We start from the raw sequence: 22,599 nt of genomic DNA, 5'->3' as shown, positions 1-22,599 counted from the left end.
GGTGGAGCTGCTGTACTGGCTTCACAGCAGGTGGGTCACTGTTGCTTACTGGGAGGGGGAGGGAGAGGTGGTGGGAAGGTCAGTGTGATGCAAATGCACTGGCAGAGCCAACCTGACATTTTTTCTGTGAGTTTGCACCATGACAATCTCCTCACTGTCTCATCCCTCTCCCTCCTGGTAACAGTGACCAGCCTACCAGAAAACTCACATAGCAGCTGCCCCCACCCCACCCAGAGAGACAGTTCTGCAGCCTCCAAATCAGTGATTCTCAAACGGTGCGCCCAGGCACACTGGTGCGCCCTAAGAGGTGGCTAGGTGTGCCTCAAACATTATGAAAGTATATTTTAAAAATGAGAAGAAACCCATTTGTATAGGGTAAGTAATAGTTTTCTATAGTTTATTTTTATTCATAGTTTAAAATATATTAATATATTTTTAATTTTGTACACAAAGTGCGCCAGAAAATTTTTATATGTTTTACAGTGCGCCACGAACCAAAATAGTTTGAGAACCACTGCTCCAAATGAACCACTTTAGCACAGGGTATCCCAGAGCAGGAGGAGGAGTGGGGGAGGCATAAATGCTGGGTAGAGGTTTGGGGACAACAGTTCCTAGCTTGTACAGCACCATGAGCCCAGGCGAATGTCTTATACTGAGCCAGACCATCTATCTCATTCTTGTCTACAGTGAATGGAGCTGCCTGGAGCTGCCAAGGGTTGAATCTGGTACCTTGTGCATGCAAGACAGATGCTCCACTACTAAGCTATGCCTTGCATTGGCCTACACAGGTTAAATGATGCAAGTAAGGAAGCGTTTGATTGGCAAATGTACTACTCTAACAACGGTAGCGTTCCAGTAAGATCATATTTGGGATTCATCTCTGTCTGTCAGGAGAAAAACGGTGGACTTTCACATCTGTTCTTTGCTGCCTCTGGCCTGAAGCCAATTGAAGTTGCAGTTCAAAGTTGCAGATTACAAGGCTCATAATGTCCTCACAGGCACCAGGATGGCTCCATCCAGCCAGACAGCTAATTCATACCTACCCACCTCCAATTGGCTGAATCATAAGCTTCTGGATCAGACTTAAGACAACAGCTGGCCTTAACTTTGTGGCTATCCTTGGCTCTTGAGTCCCTTGTCTGGCGGATTTGCTCTGGTCCAAGCATGCTGCCTCTCCAGGTTGCCTCAGCCCAGCATCATCACAGATGCCCCTTTCTCTGAGAACAGCATGGCAGTCATCCTTTGAATGACAAGTGGGGACAGGCAGCAGTGATGCAGCCACAAAAGCAAGAGCAGGACACTCGGACTGTCCATTTTAGCCCTTCTCTTTCTTTGCATTTGTTCTTTTGTCTCTCTCTTCCCCTCCCCCTCCTGCCCAATGTAATATGAAATCCAAATCTGCCGACCTGATGTTTTGTCTCTGAGGCCGAGCATCCATTTGGCTCTGGTGTGTTCTCATGCGGCTCCTATTCCTCTCAGCGGGGGTTGTGGAGGAGGGTGTCCCAGTGGATGGTGCTCCATGGGCCAGAGAGGTCCTGCTCCCCATTGCACTGATTGCAGCAATGCCTAAAAATGGCCACCAGAACTGGCTGCTTCTCTGTGAACCTTAAATCCACACTATCCTGAGCCCTTCCCTTTACTGTCCACTGTTGCTCAGTAACAGCAATAAGCCTTAATAAAGGAATGGTTGTATGGAAATAGCCAAGAAGTCCCAACAAAGTAAAGCAGTGGTAGGGAACCTCCAGCACATGGGCCTAATTAGGCCCACCAGGCCTCTCCATTTGGTCCTTCAGGCTGTTTCAACCAGGCCATCCTCACATGCCCTACAAGAGATAATATAGGACAATAGAGGTTTGTAGGGTACCCGCCAAGCCCTGTGCAAAGCCCTGTGCTTTTGGTTTTGCAAGCCCTGACGATCCACTCACCACGGTGGTTTGCAAACCACTGTGCACTGGCCTTCTCAAGCCCCAGCCAATCAGCTGCTCATTGGAGCATTCAAAACCAGGTACACAACCCTCCACGAGACCTGACAGTCAGATAATTGCTGGTGCTTTGTGGGCTGTGCCTTTGCTCGCATGGTTTGATTTCAAACGACATGGGTAAAAAAAAAAAAAAAAGGCTCACCTGATATCATTCTGGACTCCCTTTGACAGGAAGGGCAGGATATACATTTAATAAATAAATAAATAATCAACAATCAGACTTGGCCCATGAACTGCAGACCGGACTGCAGACACACAAGTTACCTGATCACCATCTTCCTTACTACAATGAGATGTACTATATTTCTATTTAAATTATACAAATTATTTCTAAATGTTCGCATGCACACACACACAGACATGTATGCAAATTGAATGCAAATCTGGATCCTATCTTTTTTGTGACGTGTAAGTTGCTGCTCTAAATAAGGCTAGGAAACTTCCCCAGGCAGGTCACAAACACACCTACAGTCTTTGCATGATGAAGGGCAGCCCTCATGACTTTCAAATGCCTGCTTATCTCTCACAGTGTTTACGAGGAGGCATAAATTAATTACCATAAAGCACCTAGGCTGAATGTACTGCAGACACCTTCATGCAAGATGAAAACAACTGTAGATATATGGCTTCAGACAGAAATACAAAGATATAAATGAATATGTATATATATATATATATATGAATGAAGGAGAGTAGAACTTTTACCTCCAGACTGAGATGTAAATGATTATCAAGAGCAGGAGAGTTAAGGAAGACACTCCACAGCCAACGATTAATGTCACTGAAGGGACAAGCACTTTTTCCGTATTCTGAAAGAGAGAAAATGCACACGTGAGTGTACTTGAAAGAGTAGCTGACCTACATTTCATAGCAAGATCTTTCCTAGTGATGGAGTAGTAATAATAATCGGTCAACAAGCTTGATTTCTGACCTGGATATTGTGATTTTGCTGCTGCAGACCTTAATCCCAAAGCAATTCTGTCTAATTTACCTTCCGTCAGGGAAAATTGCTATTCTGGTAGCTGCATGCACAAGGTTAGTCAGAAGGGACACCGGCTGGGTGCAGAAACTCACGTGCAACCCTAGTTGTGTGTGTGGCCCAAAAATAATTACAGAATGTGTATTCAAATACACATCAGATTGAAATCAATGGAATAGGTTAACAATATCTCCTTTGGGGATTACATTGTATACAAGTGGCTTCTTAAAGGAAGGCTGTTCTAGATACTCCATGGAGATTCCACAAGCCTCCAAGTGAATAGGACAGAAAACAGACTCATTGGCCAATAGGCCCCTTTCAGCTCTATTGCTGCATGATTCTATGATTCACACGCCCCTATAATTCCCTCTTCTGCAATTCACTGATCATTCTGCTTTGGCTTTTGGGAAGCGCCAAAGGGTTGGGGAGAGACCTTTGGATAACTCTGTCGTTCATGTTCTGTTCCAGTTCACAGGAACAAGCACAACTCAATACAACGGAAAAATCAACACACTTCCGATGTGCTACACAACATCACGATCACTTCTACGCATGAAACAGCTATCATGGATGTGACAGCAGACTGATACTCTGCCACCAGCTTCAGCTCTTCTCCAGCTTCCCCAATTATTAGGCAGTTCTTCCTAATGTTTACTTGAAGGTCTCTTTCTTGTAATTTGGACCCATTGATTCAGGCCCTACCTTCTGGGCCAACAAAAATATCCCATCATCCATTGGGCATTCCTTCAGATACTTGAAGATGGCTATTCCAAAGCCTCTTAACCAGCTCTTTTTCAGGCTACCACATGTGTGAATGCAAGTTTGGGGTGGCTTTGCATTTTAGCAGTAAGCTCATATTGCTTAAATCCACTCTATGTGACCCTGGATACTGTCTTTAGTTCCTCCTTCTCTACTCTCTCCCACAAGTTCAACACACCCATCGTTGGGTGTCTCCCTATGGAACACGGAAGCGGCAGCTTCCCCCTCTAGTTTGCCCTCATCACAGAAAAATGGAAGATCCATTTAGCTATGGCTAGTAGCCACTGAGATAGACTTATCCTCCAGGATTTTGTCTAATTCCCTTTTAAAGCTATCTAAATCAGTGGAGTCATGACTACATCTCACACATTCTCTTAAATTTATTATGCACTGAGTGAAAAATGTGTTGCTGTTTCCCTCCTGTCCTGTATCTACTGCCCATCAGTTGCATTGGGTGTAGCCAAGTTTACAATCCTCTTCCCCCCACAAATTGACAACAACCATGTTCCATATACTTGCAACTAATGATAACACTTTGTGGCTATGTTCTACTTCATGTGTCAGAGGCAGTATGCCTCTCGACACCAGTTGCTGGGAATCACAAACTGGGAAAGTGCCACTGTGCTCAGGTCCAGAGCTTGGAAAAGTTACTTTTTTGAACTACAACTCCCATCAGCCCAATCCAGTGGCCATGCTGGCTGGGGCTGATGGGAGTTGTAGTTCAAAAAAGTAACTTTTCCAAGCTCTGCTCAGGTCCTACTTGTGGGCTTCCCACTGGCTTTCCATAGCTTGTTGGCTTTCCAGAGTCAATTCCCATTGTCTAGATGGGCCTCTGGTCTGATCCAGCAGCCAGACTCTTCTTGTGCTCTTAGGCATCTGATGAAGTGAAATGCACGAAGCATATTCCATTATAAATTTGCCAAGAGTTGTATCCAATGATAGTTCTACTCACAGTAGACCCACTGAAATTAATAGGCACGGCTAACTTATGTGCATTAATTTCAATGGGTCTACTCTGAGTAGAACTCAGTTGATGATAATCCTAAATCTCTAAGGTACCACAAGGTTCTCTGCTGTTAATTCCTCATCAGTTCCATGACATCCCTTTTGTTACTGTTGTTTCAGAACACTATAACTCGTCTGTGGAGATCTGTGGATGGTGGGCAGGCTAAAAACGGTCTAAAATAAATACATAAACTGTGTTTATGCCACTTGTCAGCCACATGGGCTAACAGGAATTGTGGCATCCAAGGCGCTGTTTTGGCAAGAGCAGTTGCCCTGAACTGGGGTTTCAGAGTCTCAAAGGTCTCTATATGTCAGGAGTGGAGAATGTTTTTCAGTCCAAGGGTTGCATTGACTTCTGGACAATCCTCTAAGGGCGATGTGCCAGCAGTGGGAGGGGCCAGAGGCAAAAAATGGGCAGAGCAATGAATGCATAGAATCATGGAATAGTAGAGTTGGAAGGGGTCTATAAGGCCATCAAGTCCAACCCCCTGCTCAATGCAGGAATCCAAATCAAAGCATTCCTGACAGATGGCTGTCCAGCTGCCTCTTGAATGCCTTGGAGCATGTGTCGGAGAGACCACTACCTCTCTAGGTCATTGGTTCCATTGTCGTATGGCTCTAACAGTTAGGATGTTTTTCCAGATGTCCAGTCAAAATCTGGCTTCCTGCAACTTGATCCCATTATTCTGTGTCCTGCACTCTGGAACGATCGAGAAGAGATCCCGGCCCTCCTCTATGTGACAACCTTTCATGTACTTGAAAAGCGCTATCATATCTCCCCTCAGTCTTCTCTTCTCCAGGCTAAACATGCCCAGTTTATTTTACCTTTGTATAGTAGGCTAGTTCATACACACACTCACACACTCCTGTTTCTGTCCTCTGTCCAGGCAACCAAGACACATTATCAGGAACACATGCCTGCCTGGCAAAAAGGCTTGGGGTTGTATCCAGTAGTAATTCTATTCAGAGTAGACCCATTGATGTCAATGGACATGCCTAACTTAGGTCCATTATTTTCGATGGGCCCACTCTGAGTAAAATTTAATAATAATAATAATAATAATAAATTTAATTTCTTTGTCGCCTATCTGGCCAATGGCCACTCTAGGCGACTTACAACATAGTTAAAATACAATTAATAAAATACAGTAATACAATATAAAAACAATACATCTGCAACAACAATATTAAAACTGGGCAGAAGGCATTACAGTTATAACAATTAACCCTCCCCGGATACCCCGAAGGCCTGCTGAAAGAGCCAGGTCTTTCAGGCTTTCCGAAATACATTTAGGGAAGAGGCGTGCCGGAGATCTTGTGGGAGGGAGTTCCAAAGAGTGGGGGCCGCCACTGAGAATGCCCTCTCTCTTGTACCCGCCAATCTGGCTGTTTTTGTTGGCGGGATTGAGAGAAGGCCCTGTGTGGCCGATCTTGTCGGGCGGCATAATTGGTGGCGTTGAAGGCGCTCCGTGAGATAAACTGGGCCGAAACCGTGTAGGGATTTAAAGGTCAATACCAACACCTTGAATTGGGCTCGGAAAACAACTGGAAGCCAGTGTAGGTCGAACAACACTGGTGTGATGTGATCTCAGCGGCGACTATTCGTAAGTAGTCGAGCCGCCGCATTTTGTATCAGTTGTAATTTCCGGACCGTTTTCAAGGGTAACCCCACGTAGAGCGCATTACAGTAGTCCAAATGAGAGGTGACCAGGGCGTGTACCACTAGTGGGAGCTGATGAACAGGAAGGTAGGGTTGCAGCCTTCGTATGAGGTGTAGTTGGTACCAGGCTGCCCGGCTCACTGCCGAAATCTGAGCCTCCATGGACAGCCTGGAATCAAGCACAACCCCAAGGCTGCGGACCTGGTCCTTTAGGGGTAGACTCACCCCATTGAACTTCAGGTCAAAGTCGCCCAACCTTCTCTTGTCCCCCACAAGTAGTACCTCGGTCTTATCAGGGTTCAACTTCAGCTTGTTCCTTCCCATCCATCCACTCACGGATTCCAGGCACTTGGACAAGGTCTCCACAGCCAACTCTGGTGAAGATTTAAACGAGAGATAGAGCTGAGTGTCATCCGCATATTGATGACATCGCAGCCCAAATCTCCTGATGATTGCCCCCAGCGGCTTCATATAGATGTTAAATAGCATGGAAGAGAGGATAGAGCCCTGTGGCACACCACAATTGAGAGGCCAAGGGTCTGACACCTCCTCCCCCAACGCTACCTGTTGGTACCTGTCGGAGAGAAAGGAATGGAACCACTGTAATACAGTGCCTCCAATTCCCAATCCCTCCAGGCGAAGCAAAAGGATACTGTGGTCGACAGTATCAAAAGCCGCTGAGAGATCGAGGAGGACAAGAAAGGTGTATTCTCCCCTATCTAATGCCCTCCTCAAATCATCTACCAGAGCGAACAAGGCTGTTTCAGTTCCGTGACCAGTCCTGAAACCCGATTGGTATTTAGTTGACCACAACCCTTTGGATGCAAAGCAGGGCCAATTAGGGGTGTAGCCTGGAAGAGATCCAAGGGCCAGGTAGGGAGGCCTAGAGGGCCACATTTGGCCTGAGATTCCCCACCTTTGCTGTGCATTCTTAAAAGCGCACTTACTTTTGATAATATTTTCAATGGTGGCAAATGGGTTCTGAAGCTAAGCCCTTGTGAGCTGTGGTCACATCCACACCCAACATTTAAAGCACTTACACCAATTAAACAGTCATGGCTTCCCCCAAATAACGCTGGGAATTGTATTTTATTTTATATATTTATTTACACATTTATAATCCATACTTTCATAAGAATATAGCAAGGTGGAGTGCAACACAGAAAAATAAAATCAGTTAAAACAGCCATAAAAGGGTCATTAAAAACATTAACCAAACATCGATAAACTATGGTTTGTTAAGGATGCTGAGAGCTGTTAGGAGACCCCTCACAGATCTACAGTTCCTGGCACCTTTAATGAGCTACACTTCCCAGGATTCTTTGGGGGAAGCCATGGCTGTTAAAATGGTATAAGAGTACTTTAAATGGATGGTGTGGATGTGACCCTGTGTCTCAAACGAAATCACCTCTCTTTTCCTTCTGAAGCAGTATGAAGAAAAATGGATGGAGGTCCACAAGCACTCAGGTCGTTTGGTCACTGCATGCTTTCCTTTCCAGTCATTCTCAAACTGACGTTAGAACCTCAAATTAAAGGCACTGTTCAAAAGCGTACAAGGTTCTCCAGGCAGATTTCCAAACTGGTAATGTGCAACCTTTCACTCATCTCATGGCCAGAAAAACACACACCAAAAAACCCCTAAATGGTGGGCGTAACAATGCAAAGCCGCTCACAGCTGTGCCTCCCTGTCCAGCTTAAACGAGGCTTATGACACAAGATGTAAGGAGCTAAACTCTATTCAGCTTAGGAGGCTGACAGGTGACATGATTGAGGCCCACAGATCAGTGGCTTGTGGACAGTTTTTCCCAGCATTATGGTCTTTTCTAGCGAATCACGTCTTCTCATGATGTGTCCAAAGTATGATAACCTCAGTTTCATCATTTTAGCTTCTAGTGACAGTTCTGGTTTAATTCGTTCTGAGACCCAATTATTTGTCTTTTTCACGGTCCATGGTATTTGCAAAGCTCTCCTCCAACACCAGAGGGCTCTCTAATCTCAAAATTTAAAAGGGAGTGGAACAATCTACACCAGGGTGGTTGGCCTGTGGCCCTCTGGACATTGCTGGGATGCAGTTCCCGATACCTCCGACTTCTGGTTGGGGCTGATGGCAGGTGTGTGTACATTGGGGAGAGGGCCGTAAGGTGACATCATCACATTAGTGCTTTCCCTCTCTCTGCAAGAGGCAGCCGAAGACGTGGAGTGGAAATGTTCATGTGAAGATGTCAAACATCCACTACTCTCACAAAAAAACACATTCATTATTAGGATGTTTGGGTCACTTTTGTAGTTGGGTTTTAAGGGTTCAGTTTTAGCAGGGTATGAATGAGTTCCAGAAGCTTCTCTTTTTGAACCTTAAAACAGAGATAGGGAACCTATGACCCTCATGATATTGTTGAAATCCAACTCCCCATCAGTCCAAGCCGTCATAAGCAAGGCAATCCAGAAACATGATTTAACAGCTTTTTTTAAGGTGTAATTGATTTTTATCTCCATTTTTAATGGTGATGATGATAATTTTATATATATTTGTTTATGGATTTTAGCCAGGTGTTACTTATACACTGCTTTTTTGTTAATTAAGTGAATAATAATTTTTTGAAATAAATGTATCTGCAGTCCCATTACTGATCCTCCATGCCTGCAGTGAGTCCTGGGGAATGGTTTCAAGGCACATGAGGCCAACATCTTGCTGAAGCTAAGCAGGTCTGGGTCTGGTCAGTGCCTGGATGCGAGACCACTTGGGAACCACACGTATGTTGCCTTGACTGTGCTCTACATCCACTGTCAGAGGCAATATTTGCACCCAATATACCAGTCACTGGGAATCACAGGTGGGAAGATCTGCTGTTGCACTCAAGTCCTGCTTGTGGGCTTCCTATTGGGGCATCTGGTTGGCCACTGTGAGAACAGGACACTGGATTATATGGGCCATTGGCTTGATCCAGCTGCCAGGCTCTTCTTACTGTCTTATGTTCTTAAAGGCTGGATAGCATTGCAAGAAAATAAATGAATAAATTTTATGTACATGTAGGTATGGATGCTGCACAGCTGGATATTTGAATAAGAGCGCTGCTGAAATTTATCTTAAGATATTTTTTCTAAGAAGCAGCCCTGGGCTCCTACTGGGAGGAAGGGTGAGATATAAGCCTAATAAATAAATAAATAAATAAATAAATAAATAAATATAAGTCTAATAAAGAAATAAAAAATAATAAAAAAATAAAAATTCTGAGATTTTTCTGTTTAACCACTGCTCCCAAACTGATAAAAGAAGGCTGCTTTGCAGAATTTTCTGCAAATATTATCCACCCTTTTTGAATGGCGGTCATCAATGCACACACCCCAATGCCCTGGAATGACGTTAGGGCATTGTGGAAGATGGAAATTGATGGCTAGGCTGCCAACACAGTTGCTGGTGCTGTCACTTGCAAGAGCAGATGGAGGGGGCAATCATTGGGGGGGGGGAAGAAAGAAGCTGTGTTGCTGCTGGTCCTGACAGTGAGCCCCTCCCTAAGAAACTGTTGGAGAACGTTTACTCTCACTAGAGAAATTTGGAGAAACAGTTTCTTTGCCCACAAATAGAGCAGAACATTTTCGAGAGGCCATTTGTGCACAGCTTTACTTTGACTGTCAGGTCTTGTCACCTTGCTGAGCAACTCTGTGAATGATGACAGACACAAAATATCTAGAGCAGCAGTACTTATTTGAACACTCCTGGCTCATAGGGTATGCTGCAATAATGCAATCTTAGGGTTGTCAGCGCACGGGTCACTGTGGTCAACCTAGACTTCTCCGTGGCAGTCTTACCAGTTGAAGGTGGCAAAAGGCAATCCTAGCCACCTGTAGGATGAGCACACCTTAACGTGGTGAGGGGGTTTGAGAGAGCCAAAGAGAGTTCCCAATCTGAAAGGGTGTGAGACAGGGGTGTATTTTATCACCCTATTTGTTTAATCTATATGCAGATTATATCATACAGAAAGCAGGACTGGACCAAGACGAAGGAGGTGTGAAAATTGGAGGGGGAAATACCAATAATTTAAGATACGCAGACGATACCATACTACTAGCAGAAACCAGTAATGATTTGAAACGAATGCTGATGAAAGTTAAAGAGGAAAGCACAAAAGCAGGACTACAGCTGAACGTCAAAAAGACTAAAGGAATGACAACAGAAGATTTATGTAACTTTATAGTTGACAATGAGGACATTGAACTTGTCAAGGATTCTCAATACCTCGGCACAGTCATTAACCAAAATGGAGACAATAGTCAAGAAATCAGAAGGCGGCTAGGACTGGAGAGGGCAGCTATGAGAGAACTAGAAAAGGTCCTCAAATGCAAAGATGTATCTCTGAACACTAAAGTCAGGATCATTCAGACCATGTTATTCCTGATCTCTATGTATGGATGTGAAAGTTGGACAGTGAAGAAAGTGTATAAGAGAAAAATCAACTCATTTGAAATATGTGTTGGAGGAGAGCTTTGAAGATACCATGGACCATGAAAAAAACAAATAATTGGGCATTAGAACAAATTAAACCAGAACTGTCACTAGAAGCTAAAATGATGAAACTAAGGGCATCATACTTTGGACACATCATGAGAAGACATGATTTACTAGAAAAGACTATAATTCTGGGAAAAACAGAAGGGAGTAAAAAAGAGGAAGGCCAAACAAGAGACGGATTGATTCCATAAAGGAAGCCACAGACTTGAACTTACAAAATCTGAACAGGGTGATTCTTGACAGATGCCATCGGAGGTCACTGATTCATAGGATCGTCATAAGTTGTAATCGACTTAAAGGCACATCACAACAACAACATAACAACAAGGTGTCAAAGGCTAGGTAAAGAGGTATGTCTTCAGCATTTACCTAAAGCTGTACAGTGAGGTTACCAGTCACACCTTGGTGGGAAGGGAGTTCCACAACTTAGGAGCTGCCACACAGAATGCTCTCTCCCAGGCCACCACCACCCCAAGCTTCTGAGGGTTACCAGAAAGGGCTCCCTCTGCTGAACTCAACATCCAGGAAGGTCTGTAGGGAAGGAGATGGTCTCTGAGATATTTGTGGCCTAATTTGTTTAGGCCCTTTTAACACTAGCATACCTTGAATCAGGTCCAGAAACAAACTTGCAACCACTGCAGCTGTTTTAAAACAGGAGTTATATGAGATCTAACAGCAACCAAAGCTAGCAATCTTGCTGCTGCTCTTTGGACCACTTGAAGTTTCCATGTCGTCTTCAAGGGCAGCCGCATGTAGAGCACATTGCAACAATCCGATCTAGAAGTTACTAGAGCATGGCACATGGTGGCCAAGTCATCTCTGTCCAAAAGGGACAGAAGCTGGTGCACCAGTTAGAGCCGGAAAAAGGCACTCCTAGCCACTGAGGACACCTGAGACTCCAGTGACAATGTTGGATTCAGGAGTACCCCAAAGCTGCAGACTTGCTCCTTCCAGGGGAGTACAATCCTGTTCATAACAGGCCATCTCTCCACCACCTAGACATGAGAACTCTGGCACATAACACGTCTTTCTTTTGATGATTCAGCCTCAATTTATTGGTCCACATCCAGCCCATTACATCTCCAACCACTAGTCCAGCACCTCAACTGCCTCTTTTGATTCAGATGGAATGGAGAGATAGAGTTGGGTGTCATCTGCATATTGATGACACCTCACTCCAAATCTCCTGGTGACAGCTCCCAGTGGCTTCATACCGATGTTAAATAGCATGAGGGACAAGATGGAACCTTGCAGAATACCACAGGATAATTCCCATGGTGCTGAACAGTAGCCTCCCATAGCTACTTTTTGGAAATGGCCTTGGGGGTATGAGCAGAACCACTGAGGCACTGTGCCCCCAGTCCCCACCTCCTTGAGACGTTCCAGAAAGATAACATGCTCAACAGTATCAAAAGCCACTGAGAGATCAAGGAGAATGAGTCACGTTGCTCATTCTCCCTCCCAACAGATGTCATCAACCAGGGAGACCAAGGCAGTTTTGGTGCCATGGCCAAGCCTGAAGCCAGACTGGAATGGATCCAAGCAATCAGTTTACTCACTCTAAGCATGCTTGAAGATGGACAGCCACCACCACTAATTGTCACCTATCTGCTACTGAAGCGTTAACATTGCTGAACTGAACATATATTCACCCTCAGTTGGCCCTCCAATCCATCTTCCTCGTCTCTTTATGGTCTTCCCTTAAGTGGAACATTATTATTATTATTTATTCGTCCCATTTTTGCATTAAGGTGTTTCAAAGCGAGTTACAACAATAAAAACAGAAATAGCAAAGACATTAAAATCAGATACAAACACAGCAATGAACAAAAGCTAAAAAAAAATTCCAGAGTTGTCTGTCAATATGAATTGATTGTTAAACCAAACGGAGACCTGTTGCTCTGTGAAGCGAACAGAGATCTCCTGACAACTCTGAACACACTTAAGCTACCCTTCCCAAGTTGCTTTGGAGGAAGCCATGACTGTTTAAAGTGGGATGATACTGCTTTAGATGTGTAGTGCAGATGGGGCCTGAAACAGTTTTGTGGTCCAGGCAAATAACATAAATAAAATCAAACAGCATCAGGGTCAAACAAGCTGCAAACTAAAGCAGGGAAGACAAAAATAGAGAATTAAACCCTCAAAGCTGTTGCCTGGACCGCTTGTCTGGGCAACTTAGGCTACTCACATCTCTATTAAGCCTTATGTGTAAGCTCTCCGGGGCAGGGATCTGTCCCTTTCTTTCCTGTTTCAGTGCACTATATCAAAACAACAGCACAACTGCATATTTCAACTGTCTCTATCTACAGAGGATAATCCTTAATTTTTGTAGCTTTATAAATCACTGCCCTTTAACTAAAGGAGCCATTCGGCTAAGCCCCGCCTCCCTAAACAAAACTGTTATGTCTCTAGAGCAGCCTTTCCCAACCTTTGGGTCCCCAGATGTTGTTGGTCTACAACTCCCATCAACCCCAGCCAGCATGGCCAATGGTCAGGAATGATGGGAATTGTAGTCCAGCCACATCTGGGGACCCAAAGGTTGGGAAAGGCTGCTCTAGAGGGACATTGCTGGGTGAATCTTTTCTCCTGGACAGGCCATCCGCTAGGTCTCCTGCACCATCACTGGGAATCCTAAAGGGTTTGGGATTGTTTTGGCAGCAGAGGAGTGGTGAGCAGCTGTGATTCTGGCTCCTACAGAGAAGCATCTCTGCAAGATAAATCCAGACAGGTGTCATTCTTTGCTCAACGATTCCCTTACCATCACTCAGTGTTTAATGTAATGGGAACTGACATTTGGCTCTCTCTGCCATGTTTTCATATGCCAGGCACCCGAGCCAGCAGCAAGTGGGGACCTGGACGCAGATGGCGCTTTCTGTTGCAAAAGGGTTCCGCTTGCTCCCCTCTCCTGAATGAACAAGTTGGCAAGGCTCTTGTTTGGGATCCGTGCTAAACATTGAAGGCTGGCCCACATAATGCTTGTTGAGCTACAGCAGGAACAGGAGACAGAAGCCTGCAGTGTCCACACTGTTGTAATAGAGCAACCTTTGCCCAACCTGGTGTCCTCCAGATGTTTTGGACTACAACTCCCATCAGCCCCAGCCAGCACGTCGGGTGAAAGCTGCAACAGCTTTCCAGAAACGTTCTCTATCTTCCAGCACAAGGCAGACATCGCTTCTAATTAGGGATGGGTGGATCTGGCAATTTTGGTTTATCTGCATTTCTCCAATCTTAAGTTCAGTTCTCTACATTTCCACACATTTTGTGATTTTTTAAAGTCCCCCTGGAAAATTCATCAGCATTTTTGTGTGGATTTCTCCACACATATTTTTGCCTAATATACCTTTGTAAAGCAATTTCTACCATACTTGGCTGTAGAACTTCATTGCAAAATTCAGAGAATATGCAAATATTGAAGGATGGCTGTGTCTCATCAGTTTGTGCATTGTTCCGGAAAAAGGAAATTAGGTAGGTTTGGTGAAATGCACTGAATTCCCCCCTCCCACACAACCCAGGGAGGCAGACAGCCCTTCCTCTCACCAACTGTTGGCCTAATGTTGCTGTAAGTTGCTTGGAGCTCTTTGGGTAATAAATCTAATAAACAATAATAATCGTTCTTTTTACCACACACAAGAGAATCCTTGGGGAGTTCATGAGAGCTCTCATTCCTGCCCTTCCTCCTTGACACCAATTAGCTTGTTAGTCCTGACTGGTGCTCTGGTCTTATAGGGCCTGAGGTCCTTGGCATGCCCTGGAGAGCAGGAAAAGAGAGAGATACTTCCTCATCCTCAGCCTCAAGTGTGGGCTAAATAGTGGCTTCACTCCTGGAACATAGGAAGCTGCCTTATATCGAGTCAGATCATTGGTCCATCTGGCTCAGGTCTGTCTACAGTGTAGACTCTACACCAGCCTTTCCCAACTAGTGGGAAACCAGATGTTGTTGGACCACAATTCCCATCTTTCCTGACCATTGGCAATGCTAGCTGAGGCTGATGGGAGTTGTGGTCCAACAACACCTGGTGGCCCACTAGTTGGGAAAGGCTGCTCTACACAGACTGGCTGAGCATTTCAGACAAGCCTCTTTCCCTGCTCTACCTGGAGGTGCCGGGGACTGAAGCTGAGACCTTCTGGATGCAAAGAAGATGCTGTGCCACTGAGCCACAGCTCTGCCTCATATATTAAACAGCTGTTTCAGAAGGATGATTTCCTGAGCAAGCTCTAGTTTTGGGGGCAAAGATGCCCTCTATGGACCTCTCCTCCTACAGGGCGCCTACTTGCTCACTGCCATTAACACCAGCTGTTGCTGCTACTACCTGTTTCCTTGCCAGGCAGAGAGCTAATGAGCAAGCAGGCAGTGGCATCTGCTGCTCTTCCACCTGGCCATCTCTTTTGTCTGAGCCAGAGATGGACAGATGACGAGACAGGCTGCAATGGCAAAAGGGAGGAGCAAGTCCAGGAGGCCCTCCTGCCAGTCCCCCCCCCGGACAGAGCTTGGAAAAGTTACTTTTTTGAACTACAACTCCCATCAGCCCAATCCAGTGGCCATGCTAGCTGGGGCTGATGGGAGCTGCAGTTCAAAAAAGTAACTTTTCCAAGCTCTGCCCCCGGAGTGAGGCTCCTCAATAGGTGTTCAATGTTGCTGACCCTTCACACCAGCCCTGGTGATTTTTATTGGGACCTCAGTGAAGGGGGAAAGGGTTAACACTTCCCCACACATTATGATCCCCATCCTGATCACTCTCATTCCTCAGCTGTTATTTATTTATTTTAAAAACCATTAAATATGATTGCATATTTAATACAACATAGAGCTTGACTCTGAATCAAAGCCTGCTTATGTGTAACTGTATACCTGCATGCATTCAGTCTCTGGTTACACTCGCTTGTCTCATTCCTTCCCTCTTGCTATGATTGCTAACTTTAGGGTTGTTTGCCCTCTACATTCAATGGGTATAGAATCTGTATACCTGTGTGCACAAATGGTTGAGCTGCACGAATCAACAAGTATACACTCTTTCACAGAAGGCTTGTTCACACATTACACTAAGTGCCGGTACAAGCTGTCTCCACACAAGTGAAAGAGTATACACTTGTTGATTTGCACAGCTCAGCTATTGTGTACACAGGCACACAGACTGTACACTCGTTAAATGTTACATGCAAAATAACTGTACAAGTGCACAGCTCCATTCTTTGTGTACATGGATTGTACACTCTTTGAATGTAACATGTGAACATGCTTTGCACTTGTACATGTGTAGAGACACCTTGTACCCGTAGTTCCGTGTAATACTTGAACAAGCCTTTTGCTCCTTCTCTCCACACTGAATTTCAATTGCAAGTTCTTCTGTACACGGATGTAAGTAGATGTATAAATAACAATCAAGTAATAATAAGTTGGTTTGCTTTTTTTTTTAAGCTCTTGCAGCCTTTCCTCTAACCATGATCTTTTATATCCTTTTTTTTCTGCGCTCGTCTGATAACTTTAAATCAGGTAGCGCATAATAGCAGTTGCTCATTGGAAGCATGTTTGGAGAAGTTAAAACTCCCTTTTCTGCACATTTTTGCCAGTCTTAACAGGCCATTCCACATAATTATAGTAAATAAAACGGACCCAGAGAGCCATCTTAATGCAGCACTATTCATTAACAATTACTATCTCTGCTAAGCAAACTCCAGGGGAATAGCAAGGCAATTTGTGCTTGGTAAATGGCTCTGCTTATTCTCTCAGACTTAACACTGCACATTGCTAATAAGTAGGGAGACTCAAAGGGCTGGGGCTGGAATAATACCTACAGAGAAGGGGTTCGGGAGAGAGAGAAAGAAGGAGAATTTCCAAATCCTTTTCAGAGAGAAGACACAGAAATCATGTTAAATATAAGCAGTGAGCCATCCTAAGGGCCCAGTTGGATGTGATATGATGGCAGAAGTGTGTGAATCAGCAGCAGTGCATGGGTGTGGGGAGTGGCAGCAGTGACCTCCCAGCTGCATGGTGCTCACCAGGATGTAGATGGATGGAGTGAAGTGGTGGTGAGGTTGGGGAACTCTAGCTTGGCAGTGGCAACTCTGCAGGTTTATCCACAGCTATGGGGTGGCTCCTGCCACCAACCCAGAGCTCCCCAACTCACCTCGCCCTGCCCACCATCAGGACAGCTCTGGTGCCACTCGCCCCCACCCCATGCACCACTGCTAGTGTGAATACTTTCTACTTCTGCAAATACCAGCTGCCTTGGGTGTGAGTGTGTGTGTGGGGGGTGGGGTGATGTTTAATTCCCCCCCTTGCAATACGAAGGGGGTGAGGGTAATTTTCATTGAGAAAATAACACAGGGTAAATGGTTGACCTCTCCCCATCCATGATCTAAGTTATAGCACTCCCCACTTGCCACCCTCAGCCACTTGAAAATGTTTGCAGACAACACAGAAACATACTGCAGGCAGTGAAAGGTGGGAATTTCAGGGTTTGAGGGATTTTAAGGGATCGGGAGGGTGAAGCCAGTAGCATCAGCAGAGGTCCTCTCAGTTGCTAGCAGCTGGCAGGCACCATTTTCCCCAGGACTCCCCCTTAGAATGACACAGGATGCACACACAGTCTCCTCAGAAAGGGGCATTTAAGGAAATAAAAAATGGTGGCCTGCAGCTTGTGGGAGGAACATTGGAAGCTGCCCTATACTGACTCAGACCAATGGTCCATCTAGCTCGGTATTGTCTACCCTGACTGGCAGCAGCTCTCCAGGGTTTCAGGCAAGAGTCTCTCCCAGCCCTCCCTGGAGATGCTAGAGGGGATTAACCCTGGGACCATCTGCACACAAAGCAGAGGCTCTACCACGGAGCTACAGCCCTTCAGCTGGTGAATGTTAGCCTGGTGACTCTCAGGAGGAGCGGCACCTCTGCTACCCAAAGAGGAGGTGGTGGTGGTGAGGATGAAATAAAGTTTCAGGCATCCATCCCTCCATCCCAAAGCACACCTGAAAGTTCTCATCAAGAACGTTTGGGCCACTCCTAAGGTGACTGCTGTGGATGCTTGCGAGCATCTACAGGAATTGAGCCAGGAATTGTTCTAACAGGATTATTGCGTCTGGTCAAGCAAAGTGATTTTTAGGTGTCACAGAGACAAAAAATGTTTGACCACCACTACCACCACGGCTGGCATACTTCCATCTAGTCCCAATGCAGCGGCATTGACCCTCTGCAACCTCTCTCCAAAATATGCAATCTGAGGGCAGAGGCACACTCCCTGTTCTGCCGGTTCCAGTGCATCTCAACCTCTCTTTTCTGAAAACAACGGCACACAATGCTAGTCTGACTCCATGCTTTTTTACTCTAAAACCTGGTCAGATCAGCTCAATTGCATTGTTTTTTTTAAATCAGCTTCAGGCAGATTTTGCAGCTGATTGGTAGATCAACCCATCTGCCTTCCAGGTGTGGCAAATGGAAATGCTTTGTTGCAGGCTCAGACACAGTGGGTAGAGAAACACTCCCTGTTCTGCCGGTTCCAGTGCGTCTCCACCTCTATCTTCTGAAAAGAGGGGCACACGATATTAGTCAAACCCCATGCCTTTTTACCATAAAACCTGGTAGGATCAGCTTGAGTGTTCGTTTGTTTTTAAATCAGTTTCACACAGATTTCACAACTGGCTGGGAACTGTGATAAAGTGTTCTCATACAGCTCTCAACAATTAAATACAGTATATATTATTAGACTCTGTTCATAGGGTCTTCATGGTAAGAGGTATTCAGAGGTGGTTTGCCATTGCCTTCCTCTGAGTCTGGATGCATTTTAGTCTGGTGTCTCAGCTTTGACCATTCCGTCTTGGGTGCCCCTGCTAGGAGCCTAGCCTCTTGGTCTAGACTCCTGACGGCATTGCTCTAAGCTTCTTTGACACTCTTAAAATGACACACTTAAAATGGTTAAAGAGAGAAGGAAAGCAAAAGGAGACAGAAACACAGTCAGAACCCTAAATGCAAAAATACAGCTACTAGTACGTAGGGACAAAAAGAAGTATTACAATACTTAATACTTGTGTAGAAACAAGCCTACTCCATAAAGGGATGGTGAATTTTTAAACACAAACCACAACCACCTTAACTGTGCCAGAGACCACCTTGACTGCAAGGCCCTCTTAAGAACATAAGAACATAAGAAGAGCCTGCTGGATCAGGCCAGTGGCCCATCTAGTCCAGCATCCTGTTCTCACAGTGGCCAACCAGATCCCATGGGGGGAAGCCCGCAAAACCTCTCCCTGCTTACTGGCCTCTTTCCACCTGGCCTGAGAGGGTGGGGCCCTGACTGACTGCAGCTATAAAAGCTGCTAGTACCTGGAGATGCCAGAAACCATCTTGACTATGGGATGTTGTTTAGGGGCTTCTGTTTGGGCCAACATTTAATTCTGCTGGTCAGTTATTTTTGCTGTTATTGGGATTATGTTTTTGTATTTTATTGTTGGACATTAAGAATTACAATGGAGTTTCGATTTCTTGTATGTTTCTTGAGATGTTTTTATTGTCTGACTATTTCAACTTTGTTTTATGACAGCGAATTATGTAACTTGGTTCATGTGGTGAGCTGCCTTGAGCACCAGATTACTGTAGAAAGGTGGCATACAAATAAACCATGATGATGATGATGAATAGCTTTTGTATAGAAATAGAAGAGGATAACAAAAAAGGTAGAACAAGAGCCTTATTCCAAAAGATTAGAGAAATTAAAGGGAAATTTACACCAAAAGTAGGGATTTTGAATAATCGACAGGGAACACATTGACTGACCAAGATAAAATAAAAGGAAGATGGAAGCAGTACACTGAAGAACTCTATAAAAGAAATGCAAGGATGACAGATTCATTCACAGAGGAACCAATGAAGAACAAGAAATTTTAGAATGTGAGGTGAAAAATGCTCTTAAAATACTTGGAAGAAACAATTCACCAGAAACGGCATACCAATAGAGCTGCTACAAGCAAGTGAGACTGGATCTGTCCAAATTTTGACAAAAGTTGGTCAACAAATGTGGAAAACTGAACAATGATCCACAGACTGGAAGCGTTCAATATACATCCCAATTCCAAAGAAATGGGATCCCAGGGAATGCAGTAATTATCGAACTATTGACTTAATATCCCTTGCAAGTAAAGTAATCCTCAAGATCCTACAACAAAGGCTCTTACCATATATGGAGTGAGAAATGCCACATGTTCAAGCTGGATTCAGAAAGGGAAGAATGCCAGAGATCATATTGCAAACATACGTTGGATAATGGAACGGAGCAAGGAATTTCAGAAGAAAATCAACCTGTGTTTTATAGATTACAGGAAAGCCTTTGACTGTGTAGATCATGAAAAACTATTGAATGCTTTAAAAGAAATGGGGGTGCCACAGCATCTGATTGTCCTGATGCGCAACCTATACTCTGGACAAGAGGCTACTGTAAGGACAGAATATGGAGAAACCAACTGGTTCCCCATGGGAAAAGGTGCGGGACGGGTGTATTTTATCACCCTATTTGTTTAATCTATATGCAGAACATATCATACAGAAAGCAGGATTGGACCAAGATGAAAGAGGTGTGAAAATTGGATGGAGAAATATCAATAATTTAAGATATGCAGATGATACCATACTACTAGCAGAAACCAGTAATGATTTGATAAGAATGCTGTTGAAAGCTAAGGAAGAAAGCACAAAAGCAGGACTACAGCTGAACGTCAAGAAGACTAAAGAATAACAAGAGAAGATTTATGTAACTTTAAAGTTGACAACTCTATTCATGGGGTTTTCGAGGTAAGAGGTATTCAGGGGTGGTTTACCATTGCCTTCTGCTCTTGGAGGTCGCTGATTCATAGGGTCGCCATAAGTTGTAATCAACTTGAAGGCACATAACAACAACAAAAAGTTGACAACAAGGACATTGAACTTGTCAAGGATTATCGATACCTCGGCACAGTCATTAACCAAAATGGAGACAATAGTCAAGAAATCAGAAGAAGGCTAGGACTGGAAAGGGCAGCTATGAGAGAACTAGAAAAGGTCCTCAAATGCAAAGATGTATCACTGAACACTAAAGTCAGGATCATTCAGACCATGGTATTCCCGATCTCTATGTATGGATGTGAAGGCTGGACAGTGACAAAAGTGGATAAGAGAAAAATCAACTCCTTTGAAATGTGGTGTTGGAGGAGAGCTTGTGCATACCATGGAGCGCGAAAAAGACAAATAATTGGGTGTTAGAACAAATTAAACCAGAACTATCACTAGAAGCTAAAATGATGAAACTGAGGTTATCATTCTTTGGACACATAATGAGAAGACATGATTCACCAGAAAAGACAACAATGCTGGGAAAAACATAAGGGAGTAGAAAAAGAGGAAGGCCAAACAAGGGATGGATTGATTCCATAAAGGAAGCCACAGACCTGAACTTACAAGATCTGAACAGGGTGATTTAGAACAGAGCTATTGGAGGTCACTGATTCATAGGGTTGCCATAAGTCAAAATTGACTTCAAGGCACATAACAACAAATACATTATTATTATTTATAGTACAGAGAGAGGGAGAGAGAGCAGGAAAGTATTTGCATAAATCCCATCTTTTGAGAATATGAAAATATTTAGCAATGTGTATTTGAGAGAAAATACATTTAAAAAATACAGGAGATACAAATTTTCATGTGGATTCTTTTAAAAAAATGCAGATTGATGCAGAAACAGAATGACATGGACTAATGGAGGAACAAATGGAATACAGACTAGAAATGGACAGATTCAGCCATCCATGCTCATGATTGTCCTCTTTTCTGTTGCTTGGCCTGATAATTTATCCAAGGCACTATAAGGCCAGCCTTAGAGAGCCCAACCATCAAAGCTGAATGTCTGAACGTTGGCTGAGCACAGTCATCATCTGACAGGAAAGAGAGAGAGAGAGAGAAAGATCATGCCAGGAAAAGAAAGAGATCCCAGCTTGTGTTGATCCTGAGAGAAATGTCATCCTTGCTGGGTGCCAGCTGTCAATAAAAGTGTGGAATGTTATCCAAATAACAGGCCGTGCGCTTGCCCTTTATTGGCATTATTTTAAACAACCACAAAGTAGGGTTGGAAAATGCCAAATGGAATAGGCAGCTTTGGGAAAAGGAGCTCCCTCAAAGGAGGGTTGAACTACAGGCAGAATTTAGCAGGGCTTGGAATCTGAAATGGGTAAGTTAAAGGTGGCTACTTTTCCTACTGGCATCTTCCACAGGTGGCCAAATTCTGTGTTCTCAGTGGCCGTTCTATTCTAGCAAAAAGGGGGGGGAGTCTGGGTGCGAGAAGGGCATTTTGGAACATCTGAACTGAAGGATGATCTAGAGGTATTTAAAATGAACAAATGAAGTATTGCCACACATACCATCTCCCGAATAAAATACTTTTAGAATGGACCAAAGCACCCTTTAATCTTACAATTTTTTGCTGCTGCTCACTAATGTTTTCAATCAGTACTCCCATGTCTTTCCGCTGCTGTGTCAGCAGCCATTTTTTATCTGTTTTCTTTCTTCCTGAGTAATTCAAGTTAATCAGGTTTTATGCCACCCTGGGATCCGCCTAGGAGTGAATGCAGGATATAATAATAATAATAATAATAATAATAATAATAATAATGTGATGTCTCAGTGTTATGTAGCCAAATCAGCTTTAGCTATCTATAAGGTCACAATGGGTAAATGAAGCCCATTTAGAGG

General features: G+C 44.3%; 1 protein-coding gene across 1 annotated transcript in view; it reads right to left on the bottom strand.

The window, feature by feature from the left end:
• The window catches only part of ADGRB1 (adhesion G protein-coupled receptor B1), a 132,906-nt gene that overhangs the window by 92,824 nt on the left and 17,483 nt on the right, over positions 1-22,599 (bottom strand). Inside the window, exon 2 of the mRNA XM_061608037.1 lies at positions 2,688-2,791. Coding sequence (XP_061464021.1) covers positions 2,688-2,791 — 104 coding nt within the window. The remainder of the gene's footprint in view (positions 1-2,687; positions 2,792-22,599) is intronic.

This window comes from Rhineura floridana, chromosome 1 (assembly GCF_030035675.1).
Source record: "Rhineura floridana isolate rRhiFlo1 chromosome 1, rRhiFlo1.hap2, whole genome shotgun sequence".
NCBI classification, from domain to species: Eukaryota; Metazoa; Chordata; class Lepidosauria; order Squamata; family Rhineuridae; genus Rhineura; species Rhineura floridana.
Note: the sequence above shows the minus strand (reverse complement) of the source record. Positions and strands in the feature narration are given on the sequence as shown.